Here is a 26,803-nt window from a genome sequence, read left to right as displayed (position 1 = left end):
CTGGCTTGCCCTCTCCATAAAATAGGACAGACGCCGTTGGTTGCATAAAAGCAGTATTTGTTTCCTTTTCAATGTTAACTGAAGTTAAATTGAGTTTCAGCAACAAAATTAAGCAGTATGTTTGTGTAAATTTTAACATTCAATAACAATTTTAGTTTCAACTAACAATTATTTATTTCTCTATAACGAAAATATCTAGACCCTGTTATACAAATTTGATTTTTCACCTATATATTTAGGAATCAGGAGGCAGATGTGTATCGTATTTAGAGTTTACTCTAAGCAGATACTGTATTTGATGTGCAATTTTCTAATCAATTTAAATACAGTCAGCCTACCTGCACTGTGAAATTAATGCTAAATGTAACTGCAGCTGTTACCAAGTAGTTTCCACAAGTGGTTTTATTACTGGTTAGATTTTACAAATTCTGATATTCAAACAGACTTTCACCTTAAAATTCTAAAACAACAAAGCAACCAATGAAGGGCATAGGACTATTCAAAGTAACAAACTCTTGTAACATTTTTGCCCTTGTTATAAATATACAGAGAGAAAAAGAGAAAAATGGACATGTAATCCAAAGTACGTAGATAAAACAGTATATAAGGCACATGGCAGTCTTTGAAAATTACAGAAGCTTTAGCCAACTTAAATTAATTGCTGTTTCCCTTACTCAGTCCACAAAACTGTACAGTTACACAAATGTTGTGTTGCAGATAGATCTTCCAAGTTATTCCTCAGTCCATAATCTGTAATATCAGAACAATACATTTCCTTCTGTTTTCAGGAGAGATCCTAAGTGTGGTTAGTCAGTTGCTCAAAGCCTCTATTAAAATACTCTTGGAATTTAACTAAGAATAATTTCTTTTTTAAAGAAATTATTGAGAAAGAGTCATCAGAAAAGATTTGTGAGAGTTGTCTGTGAAGGACTTCGAGATTCATGAACCTCAAGACTTCCGGGTACTGACGTCAAGACAGATGTCACAGTAGGCATGGTAGGGTTAGTCAAGTCTGTTAAGGTAGTGGGAGTGCTGGATGGACTCATGGAGGCGTTGGATATTTCTGAGGCGGGTCCTGATGGAGTTCCTGCTTGGAGTGTGGAATCTGAAGTCTTATCCACCCCTGTGTTTTCTTGACGTAAGAGGTTCCGTCTGAATTTGGCTCGGGCGTTTTGAAACCAAACCTGAAATAATTTAATATAATAGGGTAGCATTTAAAAAACAGCATTTTTTAAAAAAAGCAAAAGACACAAATTCAATACAGTCTCAATTAGGTGTATTCTTGTATTGACTGCATATCAGTGGAACAGCTCACTTTGCTACAGTAACTCCACAGGTTGTATGTCCAGTTGTGTGAAGTATTCTCTGCTTAGCATGTAAAGCATTTCTGTCTGGCTTTCCCACATTTCTCTAAGTAAACAGACTGTGCACTGGGATATGAAGAGGACTGGGGATGGAGGAGAGGAATCTTGCTTTCCAGGCAATGGAGAAAACCGTCTTAGGGCTTCAGTAGCCGCTGTGGTTCTTGCGCCTACCCCCAGCTCCTGAGAAGTATTTGTCAGGATGGGAGCGGAACGGATGAGACAGTGTGTATAATCTTAGATCCAGCAGTGCCAGCCATTTTTTGGTCCTCCATCCCTCCTCCCATCGTGCACTGCAAAGGATGTAGAGCCTGTGCATGGCATCCTGCCCTTCCCCTCGCCCCAAACAGCTCCTCTACAGCTCCAGAGGTAGCAGAACTTTCCCCTCGCTCTAAAAGATTTGCCACTCTTTCTCCATGAAGCCTTCCTCTCTCCACCCCAAAAGTGTTTTGGCTTCACTCCCCACCCCAGCCTCTCTGTAAGGTGTTTTCTCATTCTTGTTATGAAGGTATACAAAACAATCTGTATTGTACTAAAACATAATTTTAGAAGCAACAAAATCAATGTGCAAAAAGTGTATTTATCTGTATGTAGCTAGAACTATATTTATCTCCTGTATTGTCTAGCTACTATCTTTCTGTCGATGACCGAGAGACAAAAGCGGCAAAGTTCATTTCCTAAGGCTAAATTGCTGAGGCTTCTCTCCAAAGGTAATAGTGTCTGTCCCATTCCTAAAGGGTTAGTTTTAAAATAAAATACTCTGCTAGTTTATCTCAAATTAAATATCAGTACAAATATATTAAACCCCAAGAATATTTCTATCAAATCCAGGTACAGAGACATATCTCTATTAAATTTTAAAATGGCATTAAAAGTCCTGTGCTCACGCTGATGCAGGCAGATACCGACCTTTTAATACCAGACACTCAGACATTACTGGGATAATATATCGCCTGGCTCTGATCTTACAAAGTGAAGCCCGACTATTTAGGTACCACAGGGTCTCAAGTCATTGTGTTTTATCACCTTTAACTGACTCTGTCCTGCTCTCACTGAGCTCACACTGACTTATTTCAAAGTGAGCAGCATCAGTCCCTGTCAGTCTAGGTGCAGAGGGCCTTATCGTTCTTTCTGCAGGAAGTCTCACAGAAGGGGGCTAAGAGAAAGGAGATATCGGTAAGGGTGTCCTATCACAACTTTCTGCAAGATGGTCTGTTGTGAAAGAGGGGGTGTGCAGAGCCCAGGGGTCCAGAAGGAAGACAGAGCCATCCACACAGAAGTCTTGTGTGTCCCCGCAACTCCCTAACAGTATGGTCCTGCTGCAACTTGGGCAGCCCTGGGAATCCCCTTTGAGTGGAATCCCCACCACACAGAGGAGGAGAGTGAGGTGTAAAGATAACACACTCCTGTGATGATGCATGTGCCCCAGCCTTCCATTCCCTCCCCTGGCCAATCTATTTCCCACGTATGGATCCCCAGAACCAAACACCCTCTGTGGGGCCCAGGGGAAAAGGGGGTGCTGATGCAGACTCTCCGTTCTTCAGGGAAAGAGGGGGAAATCCATGTGAAGAGGGGTTTAGGTTTGAACTCCAAGGAGTGGGGTTAAGAACAGACGGGCAGCTTGAACATGAAAAAATTCCCTTTATCCTCATGTGCAACTCCTACTAATGTTTTCTAGAGTGGTACACGTAGACCAAGGGTAGTCTATGTCCATTGGTGCCCTTGCTTGTGCATCTTAGTGTTTTTAATATTTAATGTTGGCATTCCCCTTGTTTAAAGGGACACTGTCAAGTAGTTTAGGCTCCATGCATAGGTTTGGTATATTACAATCAGAAAAAAAATATCCCAAAAAATTATTATTAGCATTAACTTTTTTAGGGTTCCTTAAAGATGTCAGATGTATTATTATTATTTAGTTGTTAAGTGCCAGTGATGTGTTCAGTACTGGGCAAAAACAATGGAAAGAGGGTTTTGGCTTAAACCTTCACCTGCAATGTCTGCCGTTCCCAGGCCCTGATTCTGCAATTAGATCCATGCAGGCAGAGCTGTAGGGCTCTGTAAAGAGTGTGAGGGTCTGTCTGAGTGATTCCAGCTGAAGGACCATGAACCATGTGTGCAAAGAATAAAGGTGAAACAGATTAGTCTATTTTAATTATTCAAGCTGAGAGTATGTAAAAAACAGCCATCAGAAATGATGAAAAGTACACTGGGAATTTTTAAATTTGTATGGGTTTTTTCATTTTAAATAATATACATTATTTGTAGTACCAGTATGGGAATTTTTATTTTCAAATATATGTAATCTGACAATGTCCCTTTAACAGCAGGAAACAAAGGTAATCAAAAGTTTAAAGAATAGCCCTGTCAAGGCTGAATAACTCAGCCATTTTATAATGAAAATAAAACAGCCAAAGTCACCATTTCACTAGTTTCGATCAAGTGCACGTCATCGCCTGACTTCATCCTGATATTTGCGAGAGACATACTTGCACATACAGAAGAGGGCCAAGCCCCTCATGCTAGCAAAATTTCAGTTTCTAAACATGAAGTAATGTGCTGGTTAAAACAAATTATAACATTTCTAAAGACATTAGAACTACTTTGATCTTCCACCCTACTCCTAAAGCCCAATGGATGATGCTGCTAAAAAACCCACTAGTGTCTCTAAATGTCTAATTTTGTATATAAGTTAGTGATTTGGAAAAGAGAGAGGGTCAAGCCTCTTAGTTTGTATGTATTTCCTTCCATCTTCCAAAGTCATGAAACACTCTTAATCAAATCCTACCTTCAGCTGCTCATGCAACTACCTGGGAATGCTACCAATGGGAGCTGCATACACATGGAAAGATTTTGACAGGGTGCATTTTCCCTTTATTATGATTCATTCCTATTAGCATTATGGGTAAAATATACCCCAACATCTTATAGGTGCTGTCTAAAAACGGGGATAATTCCTAACTCCCTCCCTCTACAGGGTGTTGTAGGGTTAACTGGTTAATGCTTATAATATGCATTAGGGATGCACAATGACGAGTACTAATATTGCTACTTAAAAAGCTTCTAGATGTTGACTGTACTGAGATTCTGAAAAATATTTAGCCTTGTGTCAGAAAAGAATAGCCTCAAACAGCTACCCCCAACAAATTGTATCCAAGTCTGTGGAGTAGATTTACGATGTGAAATATTTTCAGCCAATGTTTTTATTCAAGGAAATTGAGAGAAGCAAAACTATTGTTTGTGTGAGCTGTTGGTAATGTGGGCTTGCCTTGCACTATGTGTCATCATTTATATCTCTGCAGATAGGATGTAAAAAGGCTACCAAGGCAGAATTCTCCACTCAGCACAGCGGTGGTACTGTTTTAAGCCCACTTTGCAGGTTCAGACCCTGTACCAATAACAGGGCTACATTAACACAAGGAAACAATAACACAACTGCACATAACAGTTCCAGAAGGGCTCATCTCACACCAGTTAGATAATCAGGAATCTGGTCTTCAGTATTTAGGAATAAATAAATAAATAAATGAAATCACAACAATGTGGGAAATGTTTAATGTCTCTTTGTTCAAATGCATAATTAAAGGTCTGAACTACATGAACTAAAACTACCACTGAAAAATAGAACCAGCTATACGCTTAACCACAAATAATACTTCTATATTTGAGTTAATGGTATTGAATAGCTATGGATGGACAGCTAGGCAGGATTGTCCAGTGGTTGGGGCACTAGGCTAGGGAGACCTACGTTTAAGTCCCTGCTTTCCACAGATTTCCTTGAACAAGTCACTTAGCCTCTCTGCATACATTCCCATATCACTTTCTTTGTCATATCATCTTGACGGTGTGTTAAAGAGATCCTGAATATTAAGGGCAAAATCCTGTTCTTACCTGGGACAGCAGCATAGAACAGGGTGGGCTACTGCAACAAGTTGCTTGCTGCTCCTCAGAATAGCATGCATTCTAAGCTATTGGGAAGAGAGGAGGTATCTGGACAGACCTCTACCAAGCAGATTACATCTCCTTGAGGTTATAGATGGCATGGGCCAGCTCATTTGCCACTCCTCCTCTAGCACTCTTTAGTCTCTATGAAGGATCTTACCCTGCTACTTGCAGGGAGGAAAGAATCCTTTTCTATCTTCTCCCCTTCCCCTTCTGCACTATGCAACAAAGGTCAGAATCTAGGCCCTAAAAAGGAACATATTGTGCCATTTATCAAAATTTCCTCCTGAGAGCCCCCTTTCCTCATACCACCTGCAGAAGGTGTTAGATGCAAAAAGCTGTGGGGTTTTCCTCCCTCTTCTCATTTGCTGGGGAATGAACCTAAAGAAAAGTTGTTTAATTCCAATCAACTCATTCACATGTTCTCACTGTGACATGCATTAGGTATGTGAATGAACTTGTAGATCAAAAGGTTAAAAAATAAATAAAAACAAACAGAAATAGCGGAAATTTATGGAAAAAAGTTTAACATAATTCTGATTTAGATACTTCTGGGAAATAGTCTGTGCATCAGGAACAATCATTTAGAGAGTAGTATATACACGTTCCCCTACCCACTACTGCTGGCCATGGATGATTGATGACTCACTACAGACTGAGCCAAGCTCAAAGTCAGGTCTTCCAAGTGTGACATCACAGACCCTGAAGAATCTGGCCAAATATTCCACTTGTCGATCAGCATACCCACCCATGATATGTAGTCATGGGACTGATGTCCATACAGTAAAAGGACTATGGCCAACTCCTGGTACACTGGAAACTAACCTGTGTATGCTTAGGAAGCTCACCAGTTTCATTACAAGTGCCACAAGGCTTAGAGACAGCTACTTCTCTGTTCATCAACTATATGCAGGCTTATATAGAGTTTCTATTAAAAATTACGTATAAAGAAAGAGAAAGATGTTGAAGGCAAAAACATTGTCCCTGGCCAAATCAGCATAGACCTAATCTTGCAGAAAAGAAGGTAAGTTTACAGACATGCCTGGCAATAACACGGGCAATGTTTGGAATTTAATACTACTGGAACATGTCCATGTATGTCTGAGAGTCTGTGTGTCTTCGGTACGGAAGATCGATGAAATCTGATGTTGCATGGTATAGCTCAGTAGTATTAATGAATGGCTTTGAGTTCAATAAATGACATGGACTGGATATCAAACTCTTCAATTTAAAAGAATTAATGAACAGCACTGTGCCAGAAGCTAACAAGCATGACGAGACTTCCCGAGCAAGGAGCCACCTTGCAATTACTGTAAGTAAACTTTCAAGTTTGAAAATCATCTCCATGGCCACAGAAATCTAGCTTGCTTCCTCTCACTGGTTAGTTAAAGTGCAAATTGGACACAGAGGCTCTAAAACTCTGATCTATGCAAGCCAAAAAGAAAGTGCCCACATCATAGCCCACATTCATTTCCAACATATAGCTTGGAAAGGTGGATTAGAGCAATTCCACCACTGGCAGAAGAGGCCATAAGCATGGCTGTATTAGGCAAAGTGTCACTCTGAATCCCTTTCTTGAAACACTACTCCACTATTTCCCATGGTCCTACAGGTCCAGTCCTCTCCTCCTTATTGTCCACCTCCCACAGTGCTGCCAGCAAAGCAAACCACCTATGCCACTGTGGGAGCAAGATGACTGATTCTCCAATAACATTAGCAAGCTCATAAAGAAGCTGAGTGGAACTGCAGGGGGCTGGACAGGATGAAAAGAAGGGCAAGCATTCAGCACCCAGAAATTTCAGTGGTTAAGTGTGCAAGACAGGGGTGGAAAGAATAGACCAAGGGCAAAGAACCAATGACAGAGGGATGTTGAAGTGGTGGCATTCACAGCGTAAGAGCGTTGGAGTGAGAGAACTAGGGTGTAAAAGGGAAGGAAGGAATGGGAAGAATAAAGTGGGAAAAAATTGAAGGGCAGAGCATGAGTAGAGAAAACAATGGAGAGGGATGAATGCTAAGGTTGATTCAGCAGGGATGGGATGAGAGAACAGAAAGATGGTGAGAGAAAGAGACAAGAATGGCATATGTGACTCACGTTGCTAGATGCACTATGGGAAGGCATTCAGAGAGCTCTGTGATAGGTGAAGTACAAGGAATAGAGAGGAGATGATTAAAGTGAATCAAAGTGTGGGGGGAAAAGAAGAAAAGAGAAAAGGAAAAGAGAAGCCAGAGAAACAGGAAGAAAACGGAAGAGAGGAAGTAGCAGAAGGAACATGGAAACATGCAGAAAATCCTTTCTTGTCAGGCACATATGGGAGCAGCTGCTGCAAGAGGCACCGATTCAGGCATTAATAAGTGCAAACACTAGCAGAGTAGGTATCTGTCCCACTGCGCTGAGGTAGGGCCATAAAAACAAGCAATGTCAAACAGCAGGAAAGATGTGCAAGAGAAGGAGTCACGGTAATTTTGTCATTACAGCTTTTTTCCAGAGGAACCCCAACCTCCACTCCTTTTTCTCTCTATTCACCTATCACCACAAGATCGAGGCTGACTCCAGCGAACTTATCTTTTCTCTTAGCACTGCTTTCTCCACCCCTTCCCCATTTCACTGTGAACTTGCCAAGGTGCTAGCGTTTCCCCATCGTTCCCTGCCAGGTTTTGTCACTGTGCCTCATTTGGTTCCGAGAAAGGCTCCGACCCATTTCCCCACAAACTCCACACAGGCTTTTGTTTACACTATTTCAGAAGGAGGATCTAGAGCTCCAGAATTCCCAAATTTACCTCTGGCTCAAAAGTCATTTTGGAGAAGAGCCCACTAAATCCAATTTGGTGTAGCACAGAGTATAGATTTAGATGGAGCTGAAGGATCCAACTTTCCCACCTTTTGCACCCCATAAATATTCAGAGGGAACAAGTGCCTTTGGGTCAAGAAAAATCCAGCATTCAATGGAAAAATGTCTTTAAAAATGAATGAGAAATTAACATGTTTTAATCTTTGAAAAATCTATCTATTATTCACTTCAGCTACAAAGCCAAGATGTCCGATCTGTCCTGACTGACAAAATAGATCAATATTTCTGTTTAATTTTTTATGCAATTATTCATTCATAGTGACTTCTAAACTCCTATACTGTTATTTACCTAGAAAAGGAATATGATAGCTAAAATCATTCACCTCTCCTTAAAAGAATACTGCAGGAAAAATGCCTGGCAGATGTAACTAACTGTTTGATAAAAATAAGCAAGGCACCTAATTTACACAACTGTGCTCTAAAAATTAGAGCCCAAGATATATTCCTCTGCTAGGCTGTAAAGAAATGGCTTTTCTCATACTCTCTGGGATTACTTTACGCATCACAGAGGGTACTAACAAATAAGAAAAATTTGGACATTAGCAATATGTGGAGGTATTATCCACGGTGTTTCAACTGAGGTTTGTCAAACCTGAGATTGATATTTTATTTACTGCTAAAGGCAGAAGCCTTTGCTCTTCTTACCTGAAGAACTCTTTTGGTTAGGCCAGTTTTCTGAGCTAGCTGTTTCAAGTCCTTGGCATCAGGATTGTGGTTAATAGCAAAATAAGACTTCATTGTCCGCAACTGGTGGTGTTTGAATGATGTCCTCATGCGCTTTGTTTTTTGATTACTGGGGTATTGCTGGTCTCTATCCAGGTGGTCACCATCGTTCTCATTGCAACTTAAAGCTAAAGACAAGAAGGAAATGGTTGTGTAAATCCATCACTCTGTGACCAGCATTGTTTGCAAATCATCTGAGTGCAGCAATTAAAAGAACATACTATGGCATGTGTTGTAATGATAGAAACCCTACTTGCCTTCCCCTCCATTCCTGCATCCTTCTATTCTTCCCTTACAATAACTAATCTGCAAGAATCCTCACCTGCATCTTTACTGCTTTTAAAATGTCAGGTCTCTTTCCTTTTTTCTTTTCTCCATCTCCACACATCCATTCCATGACTTTCTGTCTGTAGGACAGTAGCTGTCCTCAACTCTGTAAAGTGTTTTAATGCACTTTGTATCACGATAAATTGCATTGTACTGTACACAGACAGCTGCTAAATAGAGTCCACTTAAATCTTGATGGAACAGACTAGTTAAAATTATAATTATTTCCTCCATCAAGCTAAACCCTGTAGAATACAAGAGAGACCATTAAATAAAACACTGTTAAAGGAGTAAAGTTTGTGTGTACAGACAGAAAATTACAACTATAATTTGACTAGTTAAAGAAATAAGCCTGTTTAAATTTGTCAGTAGTGCGCCAAATCAAAAATATACATTTTAAAAACTATTCTCTGTATATTTATATTTCATTAAAAACAAAATCTCTTTAAAAATAGTGGTTCAAAGAATCAATTTTCCACGTATCCATTTGAGATCATTTAACAAGGCTGCCGGATAGATCTGGAAAAATCAGTAACAAGTCTTGCAAAGAATGTTTAGGAGCAAAGGAACATTACGATAATTACCAAATAGCACTAAAAGTTGCACGCCAAGCAAAATATTCTCATAAGCCAAAGGTATTATTTTGATTTTATACATGCATACAGTAAACCACAAAAAATCCTCTTAAAATAACATTAAGGATCAAGACTAAACCCACAAGAAAATTCAGTGATACGCCTGGAAATCTGTTCTGATGTTTTGTCATTAATTCACCCCTCTGTGCTCAGGTACCCGCAATCCCCTTTTTCAGTTTTTTTAAAAAGTTTTGTGTTAAAACAGGGAAAAAATCCCTGTAATCTTCATTTTATACTCTCCCTTGATAATTATTCATCCACTCTACCAAAATGGCTCAAAAAAAACAGATAAATATGTATCTTGGGAGCCATAAAATGTGAATTATTGATCCAGCTGTCCAAACATCTACACACAGGTTTTTAAAATAGTCCATCATTACTGATCCAATACAATGTAATGTAGCAGATAGCTATGGCCTTATTTCAAATACAGTTTATTTATCAAATTGGAGCTGTTCAGTTCCATAGAATAAATACAAACTTTAAAAATCCGGTGTGGAAACAAATTTAACAAAATGTTCATAATATGCATGTGTGTCTTTTGTACCAATAATAATAAATATATTCAAACATTATAGAAAGCAATTAGTCAGCAGGTACAATTAGTCAGCAGGTACAGCAGGTACAGTGATTGCTTTGAAAACTTCAGCATTTCAGACTTTTAAAGCCCAGGACACATTATGGAATAAGGCTTGAAAAATTTCAGTTTGAAAAACAAAGGCAGGTTTGTCTCACAGACATGTAAAAAGCATCCGAAACCTCAAAACTTCTCTCAGTGTTTTTTAGACTCCTATAATTTAAATAACTAGCCATATATATAAATCCTTTCCAGGCTAACCTCATGCCAAGTTTCAGCAATGAGGGGCATTTTTTCTGCTGAGTTTTAAATTTGATTTTCTCATGGAAAAACTGACAGCACCTGAATTTGAGGGAAAAGGAGACACAAAAGGAGACAGCAGAATGCTGCACTTATTAAGCTGAATGGAACACTTTAGAATCTTCTTCTGGCTTCGTTGGGTACTGAAGTCTGGTTGCCAAACATGGAGTCACCCTTTGTACTTCAGTCTCCCTCATAGTTACATTCTCCTCCTCAAATAATGGTGGGAAGAAGATTATTTAAAATTATATTGCTCAGGGAAATGGGTGCTATGAAAAAAGGTAACATAATACATTATTTATTATTGTTGTTTAAAGATATTCACTCACAGAATTGTAGAAATTCACTCATAGAAATTAGAGATGGAAAAGACCCATGAGCATCATCCTAAATCTTTTCTAATCTCCCAGAGGTGACAAGTCAGTGACTGATTATGAAAAACATCAAATTATTTTCTGAAGAACCAAAACCTGTTTTCCTTTCATTGCATGATATGGGCTCTGCACTCTCCAGTGGAGCAAACCCCAGGATTGCAGACAGCGTGAGACTGAGGACCCTGTTTTTTAACATGTTCTGTAAAAAGCTATGTATGTTTGTGGTCCAATATAAATAATAGCAATTCTAAATCCTCTCAGAACAAAATCCCAGCTTGCCTTCAAGCCTCAGTTAGACACTGAATCATTTGCTCTTTGAAAATATCCCATGTGTATTATAACTTGTTTCTCATCATTTACTTCCCTACCTCTTCTCCCTACTCACCCAGTCCCCAAACAAAATAAAAACAAAAATGTCCCATTTGGGGCCTGCAGAACTATTGTCTCCTTTAAAAAAAAGGAAATGGCACAACAGAAGTTAGAAGTGCATGGGGGTGGCTGTTGCTTACTCTTGTTATGCCAGCTGGATGGATACCCCCCGTGATGCTTAGCCTGAGATAGACATTTCTGATTAGTGCCAATAGCCATTCATATTGGGGTGTGGTACTTAGGATTCCATCTTTAAATCAGTCTATTGTATTCGGCCAAAAATTATACATGACTCTCCCAGAATCTGGATTCCCTCCCAGGGTGTGGGTAAAAAGATACTCAGTGGGCCCAGAATCTGGATTCCCTCCCAGGGTGTGGGTAAAAAGATACTCAGTGGGCAGAGGGGAATTTTCATGGGGATGGGGAGAGCAGGGGGTCTCCTATAGAATACCTCAGTGCAAAGAAATAATCCTGTAGATACTCCCTATGCACCCCATCTCCTTTTTAGACACTTTTGCTCCTGTTCTTTGTGTGCCCTCCCTGTGTATCTCACAGAGGATTTGTTAGACAATCCAAATTCCAGGTTTCCTCTCAACTGCAAGCTGAGGGCTTCCTGCCATGAGACAAGTTCAGAAATGGAATTCAGTGAAATGCCAGTCAAATGGGAAAGCCTTAAATGAATGAGACTAGTGCTTGGTTCCCACTTTGGGGATCAAAGAAACCCAGATGGGCACTGAGTCCCTTTTTAGCTCCCAGAATGCACACTTAGCCCAAGCTATCCACTGTGCCCTCCCTCTCAGCACCTCCACCAGCCACCGAACCACATTCATGCTGGCCATCATATCCCCCTCCCTATGAATCTCTGGCTGGCCACTCTGAGTAATGACTAGTCCTACACTCCCCCCATTAAACCAGCTCAGGCAGTTTTGCCAGCTATTTGAGCCTGATGATCTATGCCAAAAACATTGGAATTTGGTGCTAAGGAACAGAATGTACTCCACATATTAATGCAGCAAACTGCCTGGTACAAGGATGACAGGGAACAAAGAAAGAAGGTATTGTTATTATAAACTATATTTGAAGAAGGAAACACAGAAAGATCTTTCCTATGCCACCCTGGTGCTTAGATCCCACCAGCTGGGGTTCAAAACAAACCTTGCACTAATGTTCAATGTGCTGCTGGATGCAAGGGGCAGAAGCACTTCCTTTGAGGAAATTTCCTCTTTACTTTTGCAGATAATGTTTGACACGTTAAACACCAAAAGGAAAAAGCAAACCAAATTTTGGTGTCAAGAGAATGATGAGATAAGAGACATGTGGTGGAGGCATCAGCTCTCCCCTCTCAGTGGCTTAGTGACCTGCCGCTTTTCCCACCTGGAAGACCAGGAAGGGAGAGCAGCAGCCGCACTGTTTGTTGTCTGAGGTAGGTCTGTGGAAGGGTTTTGTATCCTTGTGGGGGGTAAAAAGATGCGAATCCTCCACTGACTCATATCACCTGGGACATGGAGTGGGTTGGATCTCTCACCTACACCAGAGTGGGGGACGGACTCTTGGGTCCTTAATAGCAACTGGAACAAAAAAGGGGGATTTGGATCCAACTTCTGTGCTCGGGAGGAGGAATCTGGGGCACTTGGCACAGGGAGTGTGTGTCCCTCCCCACGTCTGTGTGCACGGAGTAGGGGGAGACCACATCTGTGAGGTTTCAGAGTAGGGGACCCAGGAGCTTCTTCCTCAGCCTTGAAATCTCAAGCAGAGCTTTTGGGAACACAGGAGACAGGAGCTGTCTTGGGGGCAGGGGAGATTACAAAGAGTGGAGCGAACTTTGTATCCCTCCCGCAACCTGCCAGCTAGAAAGAAAGCTCAGGGCTCTGTCTGGTTCACATTCCTTCACAGTCTCACTTAGCGAAACAATCCCAGGATCCCTCCCTAGACCTCAGAAGCAGAGTTGTGAACAGGACAGTGGCAGATGCAAGAGCAGGGAAGGGATCTTATCTCTCCTCTTACCAGAACCAAAGGGCACCTCGTGAGGTCTCGGTGCAAACCCCAGTGAATTGCAACCTGTGTGACTCCTCTAGGGGGAGAAAGAGGCTCAAAATCGGAGTAGCTGCCGGACTAGCTGTATGTTGGGGGAAAGAGAGGGAGGAGCAGAGGGGACAGGCCTAAAATGGGGGGAGAGGAGAGAACAAAGGGGTCCGGAGGAGGGCCCAGAAGGGACAGGCCTACAGCAGGGGAAGTTTCTCTGGGAGAGGGGCCATGGTCTGCAAGAGGAGGGAGTGAGGCGTTGATCAGGGCTCCCGGTGTACGTGTGTGCAAGGGGTGCCCCAGCAGGGAGGAAAGGGGGATTTGAGCCCCCTGTGGGGGCTGCGGCTGGGGCGGTGTCCGGGCCCGCCTCCTGGAGGGGCTGGCTCGGGAAGGGTTTTTCCTCTCAATTAAGCCAACTGAATGAAGCTAAATTGCTGGTGCGAGCGCTCAGTAATTCCCTGCGCTGGTGATTACCGCGGCCAGCCTCCCTCCAAGTCCAGCGCCGCGCCGCCCGCTTAGGGCCAGGCTGGGGCTGCCCGGGCCGGGGTCATGGGCTGGAAGCAAAGCAGAGTCCCTGCAGCGTCTCCCCTCCCCTTCCAGCGCTGACCTCCCTCTGTCCCCATCTATCCCCTCACACTCTCCTCCCACCTAGCCCTGGCCCCGGTGTGCGCACAAGCAGCCTCCGGCCGGGCCGCCCAGCCTTCCCCAGGTCCCCGGGTAGCAGCGCAGGAGGGAAATCCCCATTAGTTCCCTCTTTGCTGGGACCACATTGGGTTTGGTCCCGTTCCACTCCTAAGAGGCCTCCTTGGGAAATAGGCGCAATTCAGCGGGAGCCGGGCGCGCAAGCCGCGCCCTGGCTCTCCAGGAAGCGCGCAGCAGGTCCCCAGCCCCCTTTGGGGTCCCTGGGGGAGATTCCTCGTCCGTAGCTGTAATCTCCCGTTGGAAGGGCCCGCTTCAGGGATCGTGTCCCAGGTGCTAGCCCCAGCAACGCAGGCTCCCCAAAGTTGTACCTGCAGTTACGTATTTGACGGACTTTTTTCGGACTAAATACAATAAACAAAATACTTTAAAAATAACCCCAAGCCAAGCCTGAGCGTACGAAGCCCATCCGCCGGGGAGGAGAGTGTGTTTTTTCTCACTAACCTCCTGGAAAACGTTCGCGCTTGAGAATCTCCAGTTTGTCAGGCTTTGTCATTTCAGTGGCTGGGAGAAATCTTTCTTTAATTTGTCAGTTGTGGTTTGATTTTTGTGCAGAGGGAAGAAAAGCGATGGGAGAAATTAGAATAAAAGAGATCGAACAAATTATTCAAAAACTTTACATGCTTTTTATTTTATTTGTTTGCTGGTTTATTTGTCTTTCCAGTGAAACTTTTGGTTGATAACAGAGAGAGCCAGCGCCAGAGACACTCCTAACTCCCCCGAATCTTGTTGGGGATTGAGGTAGGGGGGACAGGGAGGTAAGAGCAAAAGACTCTTTCGTTGTTGCCTGGATTCATCAAAACACCTCGCAATCTCTACATTTATTATTTTAATGCTTGTTCGATAGTGAAAGGAAATAAACGAACTCTAGCGCTGCGGAAGTCCAACCAAAGCGAATCTAGGGATAACAGTTACCGCTTTAACCTAGCTCAAAAGCCTTTTCCGTTTTACATTACTAACAAAACAAACAGAAAAGAAAAAAAAACTTTTTCACATGTGCACACCTTTCTCAGGAATAGCTGTCCTCTCCCATTGTTTCCCCAACCCGAGATTTATGTCTGCGCTATATATTTAACCACCTTCCTATTGATAGACTTTATATCCTCCAGAGTCCAGCTAGTAAAGGAAGAAAATATTTCTTAATGTGGGACTCTGCTCTTCGCAAAGATTGTGCATTTTATCAGTCTGTGGGGCCCTTGGTATGCACAGTACATCTATCATTTCTAAGGATATTTCAGTGTCTTCACGTTAAAGGGAGACTAGATATGAATGAATAAAATATTCCAGGCTGTGGGAGGTTCGGGGTCCAATTCACAAAGGGAGTATTTTATTCAGAATTCTTTACAGGTGCTCCTGGGTTCAGCAAGCTTTCAGCCATTGATTTACTGACCTAAAAACCCTCTCAAACTCCATTCCAACAAGTGATAGAAAAAATTATGATCATAGGAGCAACTCTTACCACTTACCAGGAAAAAAAAGGAAAAGAAGAAGAAGAAAAAGAAAGGGAAAAAAATCTTTTTGAAGTTCCGGCTTCCTTCTAAGCTATTTTCCACTTGTCAGGCTCTATCCACATCTAAAATCCTTCAACCATTCCACCCCCCTGCAAACTGGGTCTTGTTTGAGTGGAAAAAAGAGTCAATCCAATTTATGCTACAGATGAAATAACTGCAGTTTACCAAATAGTTTATTTCTAAACTGCGATCAGGTTTTAGGTGTCTCTCCCCTCTCCTCCCCAAATTCATGTGTGTGGTTTTATTTTTAAAAGAATGCGATGTAGTATACACAAACCCCAATTGGCAAGAAAAAGAAAGAGGGGATGACAAATATTGTTCATTTCTAGTGCATCTCTCAAAGTGGAAAGCAGTCACACACACACGTTAAAACACGTTTTCTTTTAAAACTTGCGAAGTCGTACACTTTGCAATCCGTTACTTGTTTCATTTTAAAGCAAAGGACAAAATGGGTAGATTTCCAGAATCTACTTCCTTTATAGTCACTTCAGTTAAGAGATTTTGTTTTAATCATAAAATTGTTTAGCAAAAGAAGATAAAGCCTTCCCAGGGAAGGTTGTTTAATCTGCAGTTTCACAATCAACGCAGAAATAAAAAATAAAATAAAAACCGGAGAGTAATTATTTTGAAAAGGAATAAAAAATAATTGCAAATAAAAGTGGTGAGTTTAAGAAGCCAAGGAGCTATAATGCTTTTTCAGGCTGCGCACCTATCCAGGACAGATGCTGACGGTTCGGTTTACTGGTCCTCTGAATCTGAATATCTGCCCTACATAGGGAGACAGCGGAAGGACAATTTAGGCTTATACCTCCTAAAAGGATACCATTTTAAACGTGAAACTCGTGTTTTCTATATATTTTAAAGCTCGGAATGAATCTGAGGAAAACGCCATATACACTTTTCAAAGCATAGAAGGACTTTTCCTTCCCAAATCTCTCCAATGGCACGCCCATTGACTTGTGTACATTTTCCAAATTATACAGCAATCGGTTAAACAAATTCCAAGTGGCAAACAGTTCCTGAAACCTGTTTGCCAGTTAAAGTTGCGCCTTTCCTCCTCGTTATTTTCAGGCCAAACAAGTAATTTTTGCACATCCATCCCCATTGTTCCCATCCAAGTTGCGCGCAAAATAGGCGCAGCCTTAGCCGCATCCTCCACTCCCCCTGCCCCCGATTTTCAAAAAGCGCACAATCTACAGGGCTGCGAGATCTCTAGCAGATGAGATTTTCACAAAGCCATACACTGCGCTGCCATACACAAGTTTTTCTTGATTTATTTCTTCTATTTTTCTAATATTGAGTAGTAGAAAGTAAAGCGCTGCCCAGAGCAGCATATTCCAGAGATTTACGAGAGAGGGAGTTTGCAACAAACAGCAGCAACCCGTACGTTTGCCTGAGGGTCCCATCTCCCCAAAAAGTTCAAGGCAAAACTGCACCACACCCCCACTCCCAGGTCATGTATGAACGTCAGACCAGACAGAATTACAGTCTGCCAAGCAGGACTGAAGGATTCAAGGGCTGCGAAAGAGGGGCAGCACTACTGAAAAAACTGGCAAATGCTGACTCTTCTTCAGTGTCTCCCCTGTTTTACAAACATCTGTTGGACACTTGATCTCAGAGTTTCCAGAGATTTGTGTCCAGAGAAAACCGTGTTCCCAACACATCTGCTGGAAACACTTCTAATAGAACTGAGATCTAAATCTTTTCCTCTGCACAAACCCTTTTCTATCTCATCCTGGATCCACAAAAACAGGAAGATAAAATAATTTTAACATTTCTGTTATATACAGGCCACAAATATACATTATAGGAAGAGTAAAGGAAAGAAAGAATTTTCTTTGATAGGTTGGGCAGCCAATTAGAATGCCTCTGCCTGTAAAATTACAACACTGAGGTGAAGGGAAACAATCTGGGATATTAGCTATTGAAATTTAAAGAACTGGAGAGCCAGGGGTTTTTGCAAAGACACAAGCTTGTCCCGGGACCCAGGTCTGTTCCTGCGACCCCTTGTCCTTGCTGCTGATCTCAAATTTGGAGCAGGGGAGTTGTAACTTGAGGCTAGTACATGGTCAGAATAGTGATTTTTTAGTTCTTTGAGACTTCTATAATTCACAGTTGATGAACAAAACTCCAGTCAAACTGGTCACCGGGCAAACAGTCCAGGGCTTGCCTGCAAACACCTGCTTTCTAAAGACAATTCCTCAGACCACCAGATTGCGCTACCCATGTGCCTAAACATAAAAACGCTGTACCCCCACACCAGAGTTCCAGCACAGCCCCATCTTCCTTCCTGTTCAGTTCTCAGTGACATCACCATGTTGATGTGTTTTGTTTTGTTTTTTACCCTCCTCTTTACCAAAGTCTTTGGTGCAAGAACTCAGCAGTGGCAGAATAATTCACCCAACAGCAGCCTTTAAGAACTAACTACTAAAGGAAATTCACAGCTCTCTGAAGTGCTAATTTACAATATCTGGTTTCCAGATTTTATTTCAAGCTACACTCGTCTCCCTTCCCCCCCCCCTTAACCAGATGACCTTGCTTCAAAACATTTTATTTCCAACTGAAGTGAAAAATGCTAACATAGCTTCTGTAATTGCAGTTTGACAGCACTTGATCTCAATAATTATGCTGCAGCTAAACTATTATTACCAATTTAAGCTAAAATAAGGAGAAACCCCCTTAAAGGGGAACAGAAACAAACCATCAGCATTATTCTTGGCGGGGAGGGGTCTCTTACCTGCATTGTAAGCTGCCAAATCTGCCCCAGGCCCTGGGCTCTTCCTTTTCCTGGGTCGCCCCTTCTGGACAGTCCCCACGCCGTTGTAATAAGGCAGTCCCAAAGTATTGGCAGAGCCCGCTCCCAGGGCTGGGCCCTTCCCAGCGGCTACATCCGAGTGATTGAAATGCACCTGGTACTCCCCCTGGATGAGAGTCTCGAAGTGGAGGCGGCAGTACACCAGATTGTCCTTCATGCCAAAGTGGTCGCCGGTGGTCAGCATCTTGTTGCAGGTGGTGCAAGTAAAGCAGTTTAAGTGATATACCAAATCCCTGGCCCTCATGACCATTTCGGAGGCGGAGATCCCCAAGTGACACCTCGCACATCGCTGCACCGAAAACCTCCTGCAAAACAGAACCGCGACAGGAAACAAATGAGAACCGCAATTCCCCTTTTTAATCACGGATCTCCTCACTACCCCCCTCTGCCATTCGCCGGTAAAAGCTTAAAGATGTTTCTCTTCTCCGGCCAGAAGGCTTTATTCAGAGCAGGCTGGGCTCCAGACCCCGGCCCCTGGATGAGCAAGGATCGGTGAACAAGGCAGTAAAGTTTGCAACGTGGCCTTTGTCTTCCAGTGCCCTAAACTCTTAAGACATTCAAGCCGTGGAAAGCCGTAAAACCAGCTATGGCTCTGCCAGGCCAGTCCCGGGGGGCACCTCTGCCTGGCTCATGAGGGCTCTGGTTCGCTGGGCATCCATTTCTGCTTCCCATCGAGCAACAACCGTACTTTACACTCAGCCTGCCACCCCGCCTCACTTCTGCAGAGACAATGCAGCGAACCCCGCTCGCCCCCCGGGCCGTGGGGCAACAGGGAACCTCTTCTGCTGGGGCTGCTCGGGAGACCCGAGCCAACAGGACGGGAACTGGGTCTGACCCTCAGCTTGGGTGCCAGGGGAGAAATTCGGCATTTTCCAGCTCGAATCGCCCGGCACCATCACAGCTTCTTCACGGAAACCCCGCGTACTAAATGGAGAAATATCCTCGCAACTAACATTTCCCGCCCTTCTTTGAAAACGGAACCAAGTTATTCCCAGAGCCTGCCACTCCGTCCACCCTGGCTGGCGACGCTCCTTAGACCCTTCTCCAAGGCTGGCTCCCTGCAGCTGGGGCTCAATGCCATACCCCCTTTACCTGGGGGAGGGGGGGCCCTGTGTGCATTTAAAGTCATACTGGAGGTGCGTTAATTCATTGTCATGATTACTATTATCTTAATATTAATTGCCAAGGGTTGAGAAGAAAGCGAAGCTGTATTTCTCCTCAGTTGTTTCGTTTTGCCGCAAAGCGTGCAGGGCACCGAGGGAGGGGGCACGTGTCCCCAGCCCGCCTTGCTGGCAGCTTCGCTGAGTGGGTTTCGTGCCCAGATATTGGCCCATTCCCCCCGAAGCCTGCAGCCTGTCTTGCCTACCTCATTACCCCCCCTCTGGATGGAGACGCTCAGGGAGCCCATAGCCTGCCCCGCCGGGAGGGTCTGCCCAGTACCCCTCTTCTGCAGTTTGCAGTGGGGTTGGATTTGGTGGGGGGGGGGTATCAGAGCCCTCCCTCGCTCCCTGCACTGGGGGAGGGGCAGTCCTTACCTGTAATAATCCTCCTTGCAGTAGATGCTGCCGTCCTTACTGAAGCATGTGAGCTCGGACTCCAGGTTGAGTTTACATTCACAGCACTTCAGGCAGCGCATGTGCCACTGTTTATCCACTGCCAGGAGGTAATAACGGTCGGAGATCTTTCCCCCGCAGCCGGCGCACAGGGCAGCCCGGTCACTGCTGATGGAAGGCATGGTCTGCTGGGGGGAAAACAATTGCAGACAGTTAGTGACAGAGGGAGAAACCCTCCTGCACCACTAACCCCCCCTCCCCCTAGCCCAGTTACCATCAGGGCTGGGCTTCTCCTCTTCCACTCCAGGTGGCTTAATAGAGAGACCAGGGAAAAGGGGGCTCCGAGGAGTCCAGCCCCTGCCATCCTGACCTGCTTCTCCTGCCCTGGGAAAGTGAAGTTTCCTTAAGATTTCCAAGGCTTAAAATATCTGCCCCCTATCCCAAGCGAAGGGACGTGGTTGTTGGCAGAGGGGATAGGATGCGAGAAGGACATATTACAGGGTGAGGGGGAAGGCCATCCGGGTTAAATCTAATAAATGGTCTATATGGACTGGATCGGCCAGCCCCAGAGCAAACGAAAAGGGTGCTGCAGTGCAAACTAACAGTCACAATAATCATACAGCAGGGCAGATTGCAGACAGTTAATTTGAGATATCTATACCTGAATATTTACATAGTGGCGACACGGAGAGTGTATAGTAAAGGCTGAGTGTGTATATATATATGTGTGTGTGTGTGTATATATATATATATATATATATATATATGATGAATTACAGATCCTGGCACTTACAGAGTTATGGAAAGAGCTCTCTGCAAATTGATTCCAAACAAAATGCATTCCAGCCCAAAGCACTACACAGATGAGTCAACAGAGCTGCGGAGGAGAGGAACATTACTAAATTCAAAGCGTAGAACGCTTTATCCAAACCACCACATCGTCTGAAATGTGCAATCCAGAAAACAGGGGAAAGAACCCGGAGCAGAGCATTTTAGGTTATTTTAGCATTTTACGTTATACCAGGATAAAGCTGGAAGCAATAAACGAAATGTAACCCCCTATATAATTTAATAGTTTAGTATCAGATCACAACCCAAATCGAAACTTCCTTAAAAAAAAAAGCAACTAACCAACTTCCACTAAGCAGTGAGAAAATAATGGTGGAAACCATTGAAACCAATAGGAAAACATCCTTATTTGTTTTATCCTGGATCCTAAAATAATATTCAAGATAAAATGCGAAGCACTATTTATGGCCGACCTTGCAACTGGCTTTTGTACATTTCCCTCTTCTTTTGCTATGCACATGGCACCTAAACCTCCCTAGACATTTACTTATTGTGGAAAAAAAACAGATTTGACTGATATAATTTTCCCCCTTCAGCATCTTAAACTGGTGCGCAATGCAAAAAGAAAGAAGACAGCTAAAAGGGGAACAAGAGAATAGAGAGATAATGAAGAGAATGTCTCAAAATATACTAGAACTATCCAGTAGCCCAACTACACTTGTACAAGCCACATAAATCCTTTGTGAATAGCCCAAATGCCTATATTTCAGTGACTCCAGTCTTTGAATTTAGATTTATATGAAAGTATAGCAATGTATGGTCTGCTGTCCACACAGCTCCACTGTTTATGTCTTTAAAGAGTTAACCGAACCCTGATTAGTGATCGTTTTACAAGCAAAAGCAGCTTCCTGTAAAGCCAGTTTAAATAAAACAGTATTTTTCTGCTTTGTCCTTCCAGTGACATGAATATTTGGGGACCCAAGAATGGTGCTTAAGAAGTTAATAGTCTAAGCCACTGTTTATAATATTTTACTTTTACATACACACACACACACACACGGTGGCTTACATATATAAATGTCATAACAATTATGCCAAGAGAAACCAATTGTCTAATTCAAACACTGTTTACCTGCAGGGGAAAAAGAAATCAAACTTTTCAAAAGAAAACTAAAAATATTTAGGGCATAAACCAGGAGGAAGGCTCTCTTTATAGCCGTTATTTCAGCCTTAACCATACTAATTGGCAGTTATTTTCTACACAATGCTGACAAAAATAATACAACATGGAGAAACTTAAAAACAAATTCGGAAGGCTTTTCTCGTGCACATGGCCATATCAGCTCTATAGGAAGAGGGGTATTTGACCTAAATACGGATCTTTTTGCCGAGCAAGAGTTCTCATTCCTATTTAATAAAAAAAAGAGGAGACCTCCAAATGTTGAAGGAATTGAAAATCTCTTCGTTTGATTTTAAGTTAGTTAGCGTCATTTAGAAGGAATACATTATTTTATTTAGCAGTAACTATTCCACTACATAAACGTAAGAATACATAAATATTATAAATCACCAAATACAAAATGAGCCCTTGAAAAATATTTTAGAAGGGAAAAATTTGTGTCTTCGTTCGTAATAATTAAAATTCGTCTTCTACGTTTGTCGCAATGTAGCGAGAGCAGATTATATTTGTTATTATTAGGATAGCAGTGGCGGTAGTAGCAATAATAACGGATTGTAACATTGCAACTAGACGCGTAGTAGTGACTGTCTCAACGAATTCATCCCATCTGGGAAAAACAGAGAGACAGAGATCCTTTGGTGCTTGTGGTTTTCCTTTTGCAGACAGGGTGCTTTCCCTTCTCCCTAAATCTGGCTTCACCAAAACGTTAACTACATGTCGCCCTCTTCCCAAAAACTTTCGGAGAAGGCCAGACAGGCTGTGGGCAGGGAGGGAGGAGGAATTCCTGGGCTCTTCCAAAAGGCTGCGGCTGCTTTATTCCTGTTCTCGCAAGGGCAGTGCCTTTCAGTTCATCCCTCCAATACTGTCATTGTTATTATTAACCATCATGATCGGATACATGCATAGCCCCTCGATTTTATTTCAGTTTTTAGGTGCGTTTATGCTTATTTTTTGTTCCTATTTAGGCGTCTTAGTTATTATTCTTGCCTACGTTTCCCCCTATTTATTATTGTTCAGGGAAGGCGTTATGGGGTTCGTTATTTTTAGGGAGTCGAGGGGGTATCTCGCCCGCTCTCTCGCCTCCTACCGTTTCGGTCTCTCCCCTGTCTATAGCCGAGCTGATGGCTGGCGCTTCGCTCTTGGCTCTCCGGTCCATCTCATCGATGACCCCGTGCATCTCTGAGCCGGACAGGCTGTGGAAAAGCATCGCGGAGGAGGAGGCCCCGAGTTGCGGCTGCAGCTGACAATTGTCGGGGTCCCTGCAGGAGCCCAGCACTTGCATTAACCGGAGCCCTCCCCCATGCATCTAGCACGGCCGCCCCGTCTCTCGTCGGGCTCCGGACTTGCCACCCAGCCAAGCTCTCCGGAGCTCAGCGCAGGCTCCGATCCGAGGACTTCAGGGGGGTGAGGGGGCAGGGACGGTTGGGGGGAGGGGGCAGGAGGGTTGTTGGTGTTGCAGGCTTCAGGGCTTGGATCTAGTCCGTTGCGTGGCCCCGTCACATCCCTCTAGGAGGCTTCTTCAGAGCAGGGCTCATCGCCCCCGGAGCAGTCCCAGGCACTCAGCGCTGGCCCAGCTGGCAGAAGGCTGGGCAGGTTGGGGGTTTAATACAAACAATTAAGCCATCTTCTGTGCAAAATAAATGAGAAAATAACGACAACCCCCTACATTGCACCGTGCAGAGCCAACGAGGAGAGCGCCGGGGGCAGGGGAGCAGCAGCCGGAGAGGAGCAGGCTGCTGCCGCGGGGAGCTGGGGCAGATGCCAAGGCTGGGCACTCACAGTCCAGAGGGCTAGCAGCAGGCGCAGCTCCGGGGCAAAGTTTGCTCCTTTCCCCGCTCCTCCCCCAACCCCCTGGATCTCATTGGGAAAGGGAAACCCGGGGGAGGGGGGTGTGAAGAGTGGGACGGCCACCAGTGGGGATGGGCGCTCTGCAGCCCCCGTCTCCCCACAGCCCCCTGGCCCGTGCACCCCAGGAGCGGCTGTGGCGCCCTGCTGTTCCCAGGAACATAAGTTTGTGGCGGCGCCGCGTGAGTAATTGGGGCGGGGGGGGGGAGCTGCTGCCGCTCGGCGCAATCCCTTGAAGTGCGAGAGGCGCTTCTGCAGTCCCAGCCCAGCGCAAGGCTCCGCGCCTTTTCTACAGCCCCTCTGACATCATGTCCTGGCCCGCCCTCATTGGCTGCAAAGCTCCTGGCCCAGGCCGCGTGTGCTCGGGATGGAGGCGCGGAGTGGAGACGGGAGAGGCATGGCCAGGGTGGGGTGCGGGGGGGGGGGGGAGAGCTGGAGTTTTCATGCTGTTGAGGCTTTGCTGCTATTTTCCCACTTTTGCAAAAAAAAGAAAAATAATGCTTCCCATCCTCTTCAGACCCGTCCCTCTAGGTCACTAACATCTGAGCACGTGGGGGCCCAGATACCGGGCAGGGATCCTATTCTTTGCTGCAGATCCAGTGCTGCCTTGCCCGGCGCACCCAGAAGAGAGAGTACTTGGAGCAGAGAAACAGCAGCCACTCAAACTCAGATCAGCATCGGTAAGAAGACTCACATTAACTAACTGGCAACACTAAATGATTTATCTGTTACACTGGCTGCTGCAAGCGGGATATATCAGAGTGAACTGCTCCAAGGCAGGAGGCTCAGGAGGCCAAGGAAGGGTTTACACTCAGATCATCTGATCTGAAATATTTAAAATTCATTGAATGCAACCAACATTATTCACCCTGCTTCTTAAACATAGTCATAGCTAGACTATTGTCATTGGTGCCATTAAACTTCAAGGAGTCTCCCACAAACTGATCCTTCTCACTTCTCTTACTTCCAAGCTAACTTTAAGAAAACTAGGCCAGAGAAGCCTCTTCCCAATTTAAGTCAAAGACATCAAGGAATCCCCCAGAAAAAAACGAAGGAAATGCAACAGGAAACCTTTCAAGATTTCTAAATATTCTCCAAGAAGATGGATGGCATGGAAGGTTTAATGTTCTGAGGTCAAATATCAGTGTTTTAATTATGTTAGCAAAGGGATTAGGTTGGAAAGTAAATCTTAATTTATTTATGAGATCCCAGAATTTACTTGGGACCTATGAGTAAAACTTATTACATGTTTTTATTATTAGCAGTAGTGGTTGGCATCTTACAGATGGAGTAAAATTATTACTACTATTTATTCTTTCATTATTATTGTTAGCAATAGTAGTGGTCTGCCTCTTACAGGTGTAATAAAGTGAAGAAGGCTACATTTAGCTACAGTTGGAATTATTCCTTTTATTTCTTTCTTGATTTTATGTATTTCTTGACATCTTTATAATACACTTTACTCACTGCTACCTTTCCCTTTGAATAGTTTCAACTGGTTAAATACATTTTCACCTCAGAGTGAGGAACAAGGTGTTGTCAGCATATTATGCCTCACAGAGATTTATATAGAAAAACCTCAAGAGCCCTTGAGGAGTCGTGCAGAACGCAGGCTAATCTGGCATCTGTGGGATATATCCAGAGAATGTGCCAAAGTTATCAGTGCTTGGAAACAACGGAAACTGGTATTTTAATTCTGATTAGAAAATGAAACAGAATGATCAGATTTGTACAGTATTTCTCTTGACAATCTGTAGTTTATTTTGTGTTTTCATATTCCTGTTGTTTCTTTCACTCCATTATATATATATATGTATTATTATTTTTATTATAATGTATATGGACAGACGAATCACCATACATGTTGATAGTAACAGACTGTGTGGCTTTTTCTCTTTTCCACACTTTATTTATCCCTTCTCAACTAATCAACATGCAAGACCTCACTAGTATTCTCTACGATGGGTGGTTTGCCTCCATTTAATAGTGTACAGGGGGAAAACAACTCAGGTAAAAAGTTACACACAGTACTGTTTGCATAATACTATGTCTTGTCACGGAACACAACTGCATTACTTTTACATAGGTAGCTTGCTGTATGTGTTCTGAATCTATATACTGTATTTTCCTTAGATTTCTTCCTACAAGTTTAATTCTATAATACAGAAGTTATTGCACATGTTCTAAATATATTTATAGCTGAAACAGGTCATAGCCTCTTCTACTTAATGCCAGGCTTCAGACATTGCTAATTATCTCTAAAAGATTATATTTCATATAATTATATTGAATTAGCGGCTGGAAACAATAACAGAAGTGATATGATTGAAAAGGTATGGCAGTGACATCCAGTTCATAGGCTACTATCTCTGATTATCTTCTTAAGTGATATACAAACACAAGAAGGCATCCAACCCTTGCTACTAGAATACAACAAGGAAAGTAATAGATTGTAAACACAAAGCTGCTAGTGTACATACTGACATATGAATGACATTTACATTGTTCAGAATAAAAAGCAGGATATTCTCGAATAATGAACAGAGGAAAAATCACTGTAATACAAATCATCTTTTAAAATCAAATAGGGTCTCTTTTGAAATGGGAAATTATTCATTTTTAAAAAAAGTGAAGCTAATAATAAAGTCCCTTAACCTGTATTTTGTAGTAGGTGACAGGTGAACAAATCACAGGTCTTGAGTTTCTCTACCCTGCCTCTCTCTGGTAACGTCATCTCCAGTACCATCTGCTACCTACCAGCTAAACAGACCAACCACATAATGAGGTACCAGCTTCTACCCAGCTACCGTGACTAAATCAGAACAAAAGAACTCAACGCCTCCTTCAACAAAGGGACACAAGTCTAAGCTGTCTTTGCTAATTGCTGGGTTTCAGGTTGTCTGTTACAGAATTTAAGTGAGCTGCAAACTTGCAT

At 43.3% G+C, this 26,803-nt stretch overlaps 1 protein-coding gene across 1 annotated transcript; it reads right to left on the bottom strand.

Annotated features, from left to right (window-relative positions):
- Nucleotides 1–391: 391 nt before the first annotated feature.
- LHX2 (LIM homeobox 2) lies at nt 392–23,329 on the bottom strand. Its single transcript, XM_073314248.1, has 5 exons — nt 23,111–23,329; nt 20,037–20,242; nt 18,424–18,806; nt 8,795–9,000; nt 392–1,184 (listed from the first exon to the last, which is right to left on the bottom strand). Exons 1-5 carry the CDS (start codon nt 23,327–23,329, stop codon nt 897–899), a joined length of 1,302 nt encoding a protein of 433 aa, XP_073170349.1. The 3' UTR covers nt 392–896.
- Between the last annotated feature and the right edge of the window lie 3,474 nt (nt 23,330–26,803).

The sequence above is a fragment of the Lepidochelys kempii genome, chromosome 16 (genome assembly GCF_965140285.1).
Source record: "Lepidochelys kempii isolate rLepKem1 chromosome 16, rLepKem1.hap1, whole genome shotgun sequence".
In the NCBI taxonomy this organism is placed as follows: domain Eukaryota; kingdom Metazoa; phylum Chordata; order Testudines; family Cheloniidae; genus Lepidochelys; species Lepidochelys kempii.
This window is presented reverse-complemented; position numbering and strand designations above follow the sequence as displayed.

What these genes read in the sequence shown, in the direction of transcription:
- LHX2 (XM_073314248.1), bottom strand. Translation starts at nt 23,329, where the DNA reads ATGCATGGGGGAGGGCTCCGGTTAATGCAAGTGCTGGGCTCCTGCAGG. An exon ending in TGCAAGGAGGATTATTACAG is followed by an intron (nt 18,807 to 20,036) that starts GTAAGGACTGCC and finishes TCTGTTTTGCAG; the next exon opens with GAGGTTTTCGGTGCAGCGAT. An exon ending in TAACCAAAAGAGTTCTTCAG is followed by an intron (nt 1,185 to 8,794) that starts GTAAGAAGAGCA and finishes AAATTATTTCAG; the next exon opens with GTTTGGTTTCAAAACGCCCG.